The 12,835-nt window shown below is 42.3% G+C and overlaps 1 protein-coding gene across 4 annotated transcripts in view; it reads right to left on the bottom strand.

Moving 5' to 3' along the window:
• PPP1CB (protein phosphatase 1 catalytic subunit beta) overlaps positions 1-5,957 on the bottom strand; it is a 1,120,416-nt gene extending 1,114,459 nt beyond the window's left edge. The window contains exon 1 of one of the 4 annotated variants that reach the window (XM_044059903.1): positions 5,704-5,957. In XM_044059903.1, coding sequence (XP_043915838.1) covers positions 5,704-5,755 — 52 coding nt within the window. In that variant the 5' untranslated portion in view covers positions 5,756-5,957. Of the gene's footprint in view, positions 1-5,183; positions 5,208-5,259; positions 5,283-5,334; positions 5,360-5,703 lie in introns of those variants that run through there. The other 3 variants (XM_044059904.1, XM_044059905.1, XM_044059906.1) reach the window with 3 other exon arrangements.
• Positions 5,958-12,835: the final 6,878 nt, after the last annotated feature.

The following is a 12,835-nucleotide window of genomic DNA, read 5'->3' as shown; positions in this document are numbered from 1 at the left end:
GGAAAGGTTCAAATGGCAAACTCACTACCGTAGCAGGTATATGCAAGCAAAATCTGAGGGTAATGCTACTCAATGCTAGAAGTCTAAACCAGAAAATGCACTCACTCAAGGAACTCCATAAAATGGAGAACATCGATATCTGTGCAATGACTGAGACAAAGCTCCAGAGACCATCCCTGCATTACCAGGCTATAACTCATACCACACCTTTCGGCCACCTAACCTGGACCGAAACACTAAAGGAGGAGGTGTGTCCATATTCATTAAGGATATCCACACCTCCAGGCTAGTTCAACATAATGCATCCAAAATTATCCAAGTGCAACTAAAACTGAATAAGACAGCAATCCAGGTTATAGCTCGTTACAGATCACCCACCATGCCCCATTTCTTGACATACTGGGTAATATTAAAAGGTACAGCCCAATACCCTAATAATGGGCGATTTCAACTACCCAACCATCAACTAGGAAAACTACTCCTGTACTAACTCATTTGCTCAACGCTTTCGGGAATTCATATATTCCAATGTCCTGGATCAGCTTATCCATACCCCTACCAGGGGCAGCAATATCCTGGACCTGGTCATTACCAACATGGACAACTGATGTTCCATACCAGAGGTCAACTCCTTGCTGGTCAGATCCGACCACAAGCTAAATTACCCTAGACATCAATATCCCGCCCACACACCCCATTAAGGAAACCACAGTAAACAACTTCTCCAAAGCCAACGTCATGCTTAAGACAGGAGTGGCAAGCTTCACGACACCCATACAGTCGGAAATTAGAGGTACAACTGCTGAATCATATACAAATACACTGTATAAGCACATACGAGTGCATGGATCGTGCCATCCCCAACAGAACCAAAATGCTATCCTCCAAATAAAAAAAGGAAGCCAATCTGCTGGTCCCCTTCCATAAACAAACTGTACAACAGAAAAAAAAAAAAGGTAAAATTCCTGGATTGCAAGAACTCCCTGGTCAGCCTCAGTAAGAAGCTGAAATCCCTCATAAAATCTTCCAATGCTAGTTATGAATATAAAAATCGCCACTGATTCTAAAGATAACCACAAAGCGTTCTACAGCTATGTGAAGAATCTCAATGGCGACACTCAGTTCTGCTCTGAACTACAGCACAATGGCACTAGATATACAGAACCAACTGATATTGCCAACATCCTGGCGTTCAGTGCAAACTTCACCCCCAAAAGGGCCCATCATTATACTGGAAGAATGCAAAGCCCCTGTAACCACAGATACACAAGTAAAGAACGCACTCTCCAAAGCCAAGAACACAGCATCCATGGGACCTGACAACATCACAGGCTGCGTTCTGCACGAACTACAGAATGAACTGGACCCAAGTACCAGGTTCAATCATAGCCGCACTAAAAGGCTTTGTGCCTACTGAATGGCACACAGCAACAGTCATCCCACACCACAAAGGGGACACCACCAGAGACCCCAAGAACTACCACCCCATTAGCCTGGTGTGCAAGGCCATGGAACATATCATCTTAGAGCTTATAAACAAGGACACAGGTAATCTTAAAAAACACAACAGTTGGAGAGAATAAAGGAATGGTACTTTCAAAAGGGACCAGACAGATTACCTGCAGCTGTGTCGGACTGGTGCTTGTCTCTATAAGGACATAGGTAACTTCCAAACTCTGGACCCCACTCAGTTTGGGTTTGTAAAAGGTAGGTCATGTCTCCTAAACCTGACTGACTTCTTTGAAGCAGTCACCAGAGCTGTGGACGAGGGTAAGGTAGTGCACACAGCCCATCTTGACCTCACCAAGGCTTTCAACACCACCCCCCATTCTGGAATTATAGATAAACTCACTAGACTGGGCATAAAACCCTATGTCACAAGATGGTTTGTCCAACTGGTTCACTGACAGAACCCACCCACACAGTGAAAGTAGCCAAATCCAAATGCAACTTCAGACCAGTAACAAGTGGAGCACCACAGAGCTCAGTTCTGGTTCCTCTCCTGTTTGGATGGCAGGCTAATACAGCAGGTCTCTGGCTAACAAACTTCGCAGACAACTGCACACTAGGTGCCATAATAGAATCGCCTAATGATGTGGACATTCTACAAAGGGGCCTCGTTGAGACTGATGCTTGGTGTCAGTCACAGCCTCAAGCTCAAATGCCAAGAAGTGCATAGTCATCCCCAAGCTCAAATGCCAAGAAGTGCATAGTCATCCCCTTTGGGAAAAACATTGCACCCATGTTGTTGTTGTTTTTCGGCTTTTCCCGGTTAGGGGTCGCCACAGAGGAACTCCAGTCCGATAATGATTGGCAGTAGATTTTCACAGTGCCTAGTTGCCAGCTCAACGCCCAACCTTCAACGAAGGCACGCCCATTCATGCACATCTTTCGGAACGCCACTCGACCTGCGGGGAGGACATGCAGACTCCACACAGAAGGCACCCGCATACTAGCCAAGAATCAAACGGGAGAACCTCTTGCTGTGAGACAACAACGTTATCGCTGCACCAAAACATTGTACCCATGAACTTGTGAAAGCTTTGAAACCTTTAAAACTCTACTAATCCTACCTTTCCTCTAACAGGAAATGCAGCTGTTCTCTCTCAACATAGTCTAATACTCTTTCCTCTCTTTAAACTCAACTAACTCTGAGGACAACCTAACTAAAATGTAAATAATGTAAATATTACAACTGTACAACCTGCGGTAGCGTTGTCGCCTCACAGTAAGACGTTGTCCTGTTCGATTCTCAGCTACAGCGTCTTCTGTGTGGAGACATGCGTGAAAGGGCGTACCTTCGTTGAAGGCTGTGCGTCAGGGCCAGCATCTTGGCACATAAAAATCTACCAATCATTAGCGGAATTCGGTTGTGGCGGCCCCAACCAGGAAAAGCCGAAAGACACAAGAACCTATTCTTTCTCTTCTTAATCTTTTCCCCCTCACAACTGAGTTTCCACTGCCTTCCTAAATTTCAGATGCCATATAATCAGGAATTTATTCCTGTTCTTTAGCTTAAAATAGAACTGTAACCATGATTTATTTACTATGATTTATCTGTAACTACACTATGTAATGCCATCCTAAATATTTTGACACTATGTAATCAAAGAATTTATTTTGTTCTCTGGCAAAAAATGATATTTTAATTGTGTTTTCTTTACTATGATTGTAACTGTGAATACACTATGTAATGGCAGTGCTTTTCTCCCGGGATTCCACTGAAAACGGGCTCCCAGAGACCAGTGGACCTCCCCGATCATCAAACTGGAAATAAACTACCACATAGGTGGTAGCCTATTAAACAGTGAAAGGGTGATGAGACCTTGGGACACAGGTGGACAGTAGTCTCTCCTTTGATAATCACATTGCCACAGTAGTCAGGAAATCCTTCTACATGGCGCACCTCTTCACAAAGGGGTTCACCTCTAGGAAAAAAAAAAACAAAAACTGTCATTGCTCCTCTCTACTCATCCCTCATCAAACCATTATAGAGTACAACGACCCATTTGGCATATACCTCGTAAGACATCTACAACAACTAGAAAGGCCACAGAAATACCTCACTAAGAAGATTACTGGCCTCAGACAGATGCCATAAGCAGACACTCTCAAAAAAAACTCTAACTGTCCTCCACCGCTTATCATTTACTTAGAGGTGACCTCTGCCCAACATACAAAGCCGTGTCAAACCCAGATCTGTTGGACATGCTGCACTTAAAGAAACCCCAATCCCTCCGAGCCACACGCTCCAGGGAACCTAAACCTTGCCACCACAATAAACAGAACATGCTGGAGGCTTAGATACCTGCCCCAGAGACTTCCCATGCTCTGGAACAGACACCCCATTCATATCAGGTAAAGCTCCTCGTTAGCCCTCTAATAAAAATCTCAACAACTGGATGGGAAATAGAAAATTCACCCCAGGGATCACTATTGTGGCTCTGCTAGACAGGCGCACAGGAAAATAACTTTCTTGGGTGACGAAAGCCAGGGAACTTCTGGCTAGGCTTATATAGGTCCTACATGTCCCAAACCAGATTTTGATAAATTACATATTGTAATAATTTGAAAATTACACATTTCACACCACATTGTTCTGCATGCTAAACTTATGACAATGCAGTATCTCATATAAAAGAGTTTGACAGTAAGCAATTTGTATTAACTTTTCAGTCATTAATCTTGATTCAATCACAAAACAGATTTTTTTTAAAGTATATGTAAAGAAAATTAGAACACTATAAAATACATTTGACACTGGATGAACCACATTCCTTAAAACTCAAACTATCTGCGTTTGCTAAACCACTTATCTTGCAAAATTAAGTCAATGACACATTACTGCAATCCAGCTTAACAGCCTCTGGCAGCTAGCTAAATGCACAAAACTCATAGGGACCAAAGGAAAAAAAAAAATACTATACAAAAACTAAAAACATGGGAAAATATGTAATCAACGAATCACTGAACAGAAGCAAGCACCTTAAAAATACATTCCAAAATATAACAGTAGCAAAAAAAAAAAAAAAAAAAAAAAAAAAAAATTTTAAGACCAGAGATGCACAAACTGAAAAACTCATCTGCTTACTTACAAATGTCACTAGCAGTATTAAAAGTACAAGATATTACCTTTGTCATGAAGAGAATTAAGGCACTAGACAGTGGAGACTTGTGACTAATTCAATGTATAATAGAGCAATTATACAGAAGCCTGTCCAGGTAATAAAAGAAATGTCAAAATGGTACACGTTTATAATGTGGATTTTTAAACAAAATAAAGTAATACAAACGTTACCGCTGAACCCCTCCAAAAAAAATAGAGCAATATAACAGGAAATCTGTCCCTCTCCACTTACACTTGCGCATTGAAGCCAACATCACATAAAACAGGCAGGGCAGTTGGGCTCTAAACCTACAATTACTAATTCACACATCTGACCCTAACATACATATCAATGCACTAAAAGAGTGGCAATGCCATAACACTAAATCAGTCAATAAAATCCCCATACCAACGAAGTGGTCCCCGTGCAACACAGATGAAAAGCAACAGGTACATGATCCAACATTTTTATTTGGGCAACTACTAAGTTACTAGCCACAATGGAATACTTAACAACTTGTTATTTGCAGCTCATCATCTATGACCTGTAGCATGCCAACTGATTAATTTCAGTTACCTATCTCAGACGTTTAAACACCCAATTCCGACCATCCCAAACACACAAGATACTGCAGAAAGATCTATACACATACTTAAAACAACCCCAAGTTTGAACAGCTATTTCTAGCAAAATAGCATTTTCGGTACATGTCAAGAAATATGCGTACTTGAACCAAGCCAATGTAGGATACATAACGTGCGTGTGGCGAAAGGGGTGGAAAACGTATTCACTCAAACACCAGAACACAGCATTATCTACATCCCTCACATAATGCTAAACCCCGCCCACTTTGCACCGACTACAGGCATACCGTCGCTTTCAAAATATAGTTCGTGATACAACCGAATAAAGAATGGCTGGACATAAACAGCTGTATAAACAACATCTCCGAACTGGGAAGTCCTTCAAGCCACCATTCACAGAAATACATTCTGCAAATACGATACAGCACACAATATTTTCTCTCTCACTCAGACATGTCGGGCCCACACACAGATACATATTTTTTTTCCCAGAATAGAAGGATAAAACCAACCTTCAAGTAACCGCGTTATCAAGCTATCAACATTCAGTTCGCCCTCCGCCATCTTCTTACTAACTAAACAAAAAAAAAATCGGTAGCACCAAGGAACCAAAAGGACCGGTGATTGCAGACCAATTCCCGTGTAATCACTCTCGTAGTAGCTACTCAGAGGTACGCCGCGCGCTAGTTTACAGATACTCCTTCCTGACTGGTACGCGGTCACCCTTGGTTTCTTGCAGGAGGAGTACTACTGGTTCAGGCTCTTCTCTCTTTTGACGTAATTCCTATCACGGTTCTTCTTGTCTCTCATGCACGCGCAAAGCGGGCGCACATATTTGTATGCGGGTGCACTGTCTTGTGCTGGACATTTTCGAGCTTCTGAGAAAGTCTAGGTTTGCTTTCACGGTCGTGTTTTACTAGGTACTAAATTAGCATTTATATAATAACTACAACTCCGTGAGTTGTTTGTGAAGCTGTATCATTTATTTATTATTTTTTTTGTCATTACTTGTTGCCAGTTGACGATCTTTTTAAATAATAAAGTATGATAAACTGTTCAGACACAACGATACAAGCAACCGCACGATCATAACAGGAGATCATTTCCAGTGGGTCTGCGTATGACAATTGTATTTACGGTAACATGGCAACGCAGTCAATGTTACTTGTTCGCAAATGTATTTTAATAAATACGTAAAGGGCAGTGTTTTAGAACTATAAATATATATGCTATAATTAACTGAGTTTAACTTAGGATATAATAGTAGGACAGTAACTCGCAGGATGCACATACGTACTTTGTAATTGCATATTAAAATCTGACATCGGGCTGCTTGTCAGAAACCGGTCTCGATGCCAATTTGGCACTTTTGCATGGGCTGGATAGATGTACCGAAGCGTGCTTTCATTGCCTCAGCCCCGATACTTACTAACGTTGCTGTATCCCGTGGGGTGGAGAATATCACCAAACTAGTTAAGAGTTACCGCTGTTACTGTAATTTTTTTACGTAGAGAAGTAGGTTGCTGTAATACGCTGAAAAAAAGACGATCAGCAATAATCTCTCTCAAAAGTCGTACGTTCAGCTGTTTAGGTTTTGCCTCATATTTGTGCTTGTTACTCCTTATATTTGTGAGATTTTGCCAAATCATTGAGGACTGGAGTCGTTATATAATCTTATTATACTATTATAAGACCACCTTTAATACAATAGAAAACTGGCTTTCTGAACATCGTCTGACCCTAAATCCTAAAAAAACTAAAATGCTGTTATTTTCACCAACATGTAGGTCTACCGCTTTCACCTTTACCATAAAATCAAATGATGGCACAATAATCTCCCCTGACCCCTCTACAAAACTATTAGGTGTCATCATAGACAATAATCTAAAATTTGACCTACATGTTAACCAAACTATCAAAACCATCAATAAAAAACTAGGCTCACTTTACAGAATAAAAGCCTTCCCAACCCGCATTTAGTTACTTGTAACACATTGCACTCAAGTTACCTGGCACTTGCTCACTAAAGCAATTATATAAGTCAGCACTAAAAATTAAAAGCACTACACCCTCACTCCCCACTGGCCCTTGTTTTCAATTAAGGATTTCCCAATATTATTCTAGCATGTCCAAAGGTCAGTTGTCAATCTCCTCTCCGGTCCAGCTGGTGAATCTGGGAATCTTGAGGCAATGTTATAACTGCCTCATGTACACAGACAGCCCTCTCCTCCTCCCACATAACACAAATACTTGCGAGAGATGCAGCTATTTAGCCAAACTGGAGGCTGAGCTCTCTCAACTCAGGACTGGCAAGACCAGACAGGAGGAGAAGGCAACTACACACACCACAAAACCAGCCTCACATAATGCTACCACTCCACTGAATCAAACACACAAAGACATACTCGGAGGCTCTGAGTAAAAATTTACCTAAACAGCAGAGGCCTCCAAAGCAGACACCCAAACAACTGCTACCTCAAGACACCCCACAAGCAACACATAAACCACAAAAGCAGTGTGCAAAGCAGTCACAGCCCTTAAGGCCAAATACAACACCAAACATACTTGTCATAGGTGACTCCATAGTCAGACACACTGACGTCCCACTCACCAGGCTGAACAAGGAGAGGGTCACAGTAAGCTGCCTATCGGGCTAGAATCCGCCACATAACACAAGCACTCGGGTCACTCCACGGCAAGTACAAATATGACACGGTCATTGTCCATGCTGGTGTGAACGACCTGAGATGTACCTCCCTGGACTACATGAAAAGAGACATAGAGGAGCTCTCTGATTATGTAGCCCAGGCAGGTATGACCCTAACCCTGAGCAGTATCCTTCCTTCACCAAGAATGATGCCACAGTATAGAGACAAGATGATCAGCTTTAACAATTGGCTTAATGTCTGGTGTCATTCAAAGGGGATCCAGTGTCTGTCTGCCTGGGATGACATGCTTGACAAGCCACGCTGCTTCGCAAGGGACGGCTTGCACCTGTCACCCGTGGGATTCCGGATATTGGCTAAGGCTCTTGCCACCCCATAGTGCCTTTTTAGGCAAGGCTCAAATTCTAAACCTACCACCCTAGAAAACAAAAATGGGAAGAAACTGAGGGTAATGCTGCTCAATGCCAGAAGTCTAAATCTCAAAATGCACGCACTCGAGGCCCTTCTCGGTATGGAGAACATCGATGTCTGTGCTGTAACTGAAACCTGGTTCAAGGCTCCTGAGAGCACCCGGCACTATTAGGTTTTACCTCATATCATGAGTTCCGCCCCAAAACCCGGACCACACCACAAAAGGAGGGTGTATCCATATTCATAAAGGATACCCACACCTCCAGGTTGGTGGCAACGCACAAGCTCGGAAACCATCCAGGTGCAACTAACCATAGGCAAAACTGCTCTACAAATTGTAGCATGCTACAGGCCACCCTCTCAAACTCAGGAACCCCACACAGCCTTCCTGAAGACACTGGAGGGTATAAATGTATCTCCAAACACCATCATATTGGGTGACTTCAACTACCCGAATATAGACTGGGAACATTACTCAAGCCCTAACTTTCTAGCCCAACGGTTCCTGGAGTTCATAAATTCAAATGCCATGGAACAGCTAGTCACTGTTCCCACGAGAGGAGAAAATATACTAGATCTCATTGTCACAAACATGGGGACAAAATGCTCCACACCGGAAGTATATCCCTCATTGGTGAGATCTGATCATAAACTAATCTCACTGGAAATCCACATACCGCCCCCACCCCAAATGAAAAAGACCATAGTGAAGAACTTCTCTAAAGCAAACTTCACACTACTCAAGACTGGTGTGGTATCCTTCAAGGCCCCTGAGCCAGTGGAAACCACAACCCAAGCTGCGGAAGCCCTTACAAATGCCTTCTATGAACACCTCCAGGACTGCATGGATCAGGCAATCCCAAATAAAACCAAGACTCTTTCCACAAAGGGCAAACGTCCAGTCTGGTGGACCCCAGCCATTAACAAACTTTACAATAAGAGGAGAAAGCTATTACATGATAGAACAAAATCCATAAAAGGGAAGTCACCCCTGATCATTATTAGTAAAAAAATACGAGCACTCATAAAATCAACTAAGGCAAATTTTGAGAGAAAAATTGCCATGAATTCAAAGGACAATCATAAGGCCTTTTTCAGCTATGTTAGGAACCTGGGTGGAAACTCCCAGATATGCTCAGAATTAGTCCAAAATGATACAAAAATCACTGAACCCACAGACATTGCCAATATACTGGCAGACAGGTTCAGTGCAAACTTCACCCTCTCCCCTAAAGGAGAGATAACTATCCCAGCCGAGTGTAGCCTCCCGGACATCTCAAATGTGCAGGTGAAAGCTGCTCTCTCTAAAGCTAAAAACACAGCATCAATGGGACCGGATGGTGTCCCCGGCTGTGTGCTACACGAGCTAAATGAGGAATTAAACCCGCACATAAGGCAGCTGTTTAATCTCAGCCTTACCACAGGATACGTGCCCAAGGAGTGGCGACGGCAACTGTGGTCCCACTCCACAAAGGCGGCCTCACGGACCCTGGTAATTACCCCTTAAGCTTAACAAGTCTAGTCTGCAAAGCTATGGAGAGGATCATAATGGAGCTCATAAACAAAGATATAGGGGACTTGCAGACATTGGACCCGACCCAGTTTGGCTTTGTCAAGGGAAGATCATGCCTTTTGAACTTGGTCGACTTCTTCGAAACAGTCACCAAGGCCATTGATGAGGGAAAGGCAGTCCATACAGCCTACCTTGACCTTGCAAAGGCTTTCGACACAATACCCCACTCGGGTATTGTAGAAAAACTTACCAGCTTAAATGTAAACCCATATGTCACAAGATGGGTTGCAAACTGGCTTAAGGACAGAACCCACAGGGTTAGAGTTGCTGGCGCTGTGTCAGACTCCAAGCCGGTCACAAGTGGTGTCCCACAAGGCTCGGTTCTTGGCCCCCTATTGTTTGGCATCTACTTCTCAGAAGTACAGGCCAACATGGGAGGATTTTGGCTGACAAAGTTTGCAGACGACTGCAAACTGGGCGCCATAGTGGAAAGTGCATCGGACACGGATATCCTTCAGAAGGGACTCACGGAAACAGATAGCTGGTGCCAGAGCCATGGCCTGAAGTTAAACGCCAAAAAATGTATAGTCATACCCTTCGGGAAAAACAAGGTAACCCCAAGCTACTATATAGGTGGCAATCCACTAAGCACAGAAGAGGTTATCAGGGACCTGGGGACCCAGGTTGACAGTGGCCTTTTTTTGACACTCACATTGCTAAAGTGGTTAGAAAGACCTTCTACATTGCCCACCTGATCATGAAGGGATTCACATCCAGATCTAGTGAGGTCATTGTTCCCATGTACTCTTCACTTATCAGACCAATGATCGAGTACAATGCCCCATTCGGGATGTATCTCACCCGACATCTGCAGCAATTGGAGAGACCCCAAAAGTTCCTCACCAAAAGGATAAAGGGACTCCAAAATCTGTCATATGCTGCCAGATTGAAGAAACTCCAGCTCTATTCAGTCGCATACCGTCTGCTCAGAGGTGACATGTGCCTGACATACAAGGCCATGTCCAACCCGGAATTAATGGACATGCTCCACCTCAAAAAATCCAAATCCACCAAAACCACTAGAGCAAGCGACTTAAACCTTAGCACGGATATAAATAGGACGTGCTGGCGGGATAGATTTATCACTCAGAGACTCCCTATGCTGTGGAATAAAATCCCGGTCCATGTGAGGCAGAGCACCTCGCTGACTCTGTTCAAGAGAAATCTAGACCTGTGGATGGGAGATCGTAGGTTTACCCCGGGAATCATCTCTGTGTCACTGCTGGACAGAGGCACAACAAACTAATGGGCACAGTATTTTTTCATATAAGGGGTGGCGTAAGCCACAAAAATTTGGGCTAGGCTTATAAATGCCTTAGGGCAGATAGCCTAGTATAAACCTATGAACCTCCAGCTAAAATTGCCATAGCTCGCTCTCACCTTCTTTTAACCCTTCTGTATGCATCCCCTCTACTCTCGAATTTAAGCAAGACTGTCCTTAACAAACTCTCAATTTGCTACAACCACATTGCCAGGTTTGCCACTGGGCTTCCTTTTAGGATACATCATTGCATCAATCTAAATCAGCTTGGGTGGCTTGAACTACCCAGCCTAATCCAATATAACCAACTGATTATGGCCTATAAAATCCTCTATAATCCGGACAATACTCCTGCACTTAAAAATATTATCACCCCCTATAACAATCCTATTGTTTGATCCTCTAACAAACTACTAATTCAGACTAGCAAAATTAATAACGCAGCCGGTGATTCTCTCTTTGCAAACTCTGTAAATAGATCCTAGAACTCTCTTCCAGCTGATATTACCTTACTTTCCACCTTAGGTAAATTTAAAACTAGACTCAAACAACATTTGTCACTTAACTGGCTATGTCAATGTATCAAGCCTGGCTAACTCTCTAGAATGTGTAAAAATCTGTTAACCAGTTTACTGTGTAATTTAATTTAATCCTGACTTGCGCACAGGATTAACCGTAACATGTGGAACTTGTTTAACTTGCTTACTTATGTAATCTCTGTAAATAGTCTGTTTGTAATATGTAATGCTGGTATTATGTAATGCTGTATCTGCTTACCCTTGGAGCTTTTCTCCCCGGGCCTCCGCTGAAAATGGACATGCATCCAGTCGGACTATCCCGGTCAACAAATGTAAAATAAAATAAAAATAAATAAATAATCGTAAGACATTTAAGTTTCAGAGTTCATTCTATCACTTTTTTAAGTTTATAAGAATAATATTTAAAATATATTCCTGAGTTTGGGCATTTGCTCTCCCATTATTTTTGGCTTTGTCCAAAATTCTTGCACTAAGGGGTTGAGAGGTATGTATTAACAGCACTGCAAACTGTTTTTTTGCCACGACCATCTATTATTTGTTTTATTTATTTCTAAATGTTAATATTGTTAAATTCGCACCCTAAAAGGAGAAATAAGCTTTTGGGATTGTGTGTAGGGTTACCACCTGTCCCACTTTGCGAGGGACAGTCCATCTTTGGGCAGTTGTGTCCTGCAAAAAAATTGAAAAAATGGCAAATGTCCTGAGATTTTGGGACAAAAATATTTCCTATATTTTCTCTAATAGTTGCATAAAACAGTTATTTTGTGTCTGAAATGCCTAACTATTATAAGAAACAGAATAAGCAACTCAAATCTTTCAAGAATAATCTTTTATTCTGGCAAAAAAAGTGATTTTTCTGTCCTTTTACTAGCCTTGGGTATGTTTTGCCCTGCAAAATTTGACGTTTCTACAAAAAATATCCCACTTTGGGCATTTGAAAAGGTGGCAAACCTAACTGTGTGCTTTGTATGTCAGTGATTCTCGCTTAACGTGAAATTCTTGTTTAGTACCTTTCTTAGAGACGTTGTCACTGCGTATTGTTTTGGCAGAGAGACAAAACAATTCAGTGTGTGTGTGTGTGTGTCTGTGTGTATGTATGTATATATATATATATATATATATATATATATATATATATGCGCGTTGGGGCATCTATTATCACTATAAAACTGATTGGAGCAACGTAGCCATTAA

Source organism: Protopterus annectens, chromosome 1.part2, assembly GCF_019279795.1.
Source record: "Protopterus annectens isolate FY-2018-M chromosome 1.part2, PAN1.0, whole genome shotgun sequence".
NCBI lineage: Eukaryota > Metazoa > Chordata > Ceratodontiformes > Protopteridae > Protopterus > Protopterus annectens.
The sequence above is the reverse complement of the archived record's forward strand: the minus strand, read 5'-3'. Positions and strand labels throughout refer to the sequence as shown.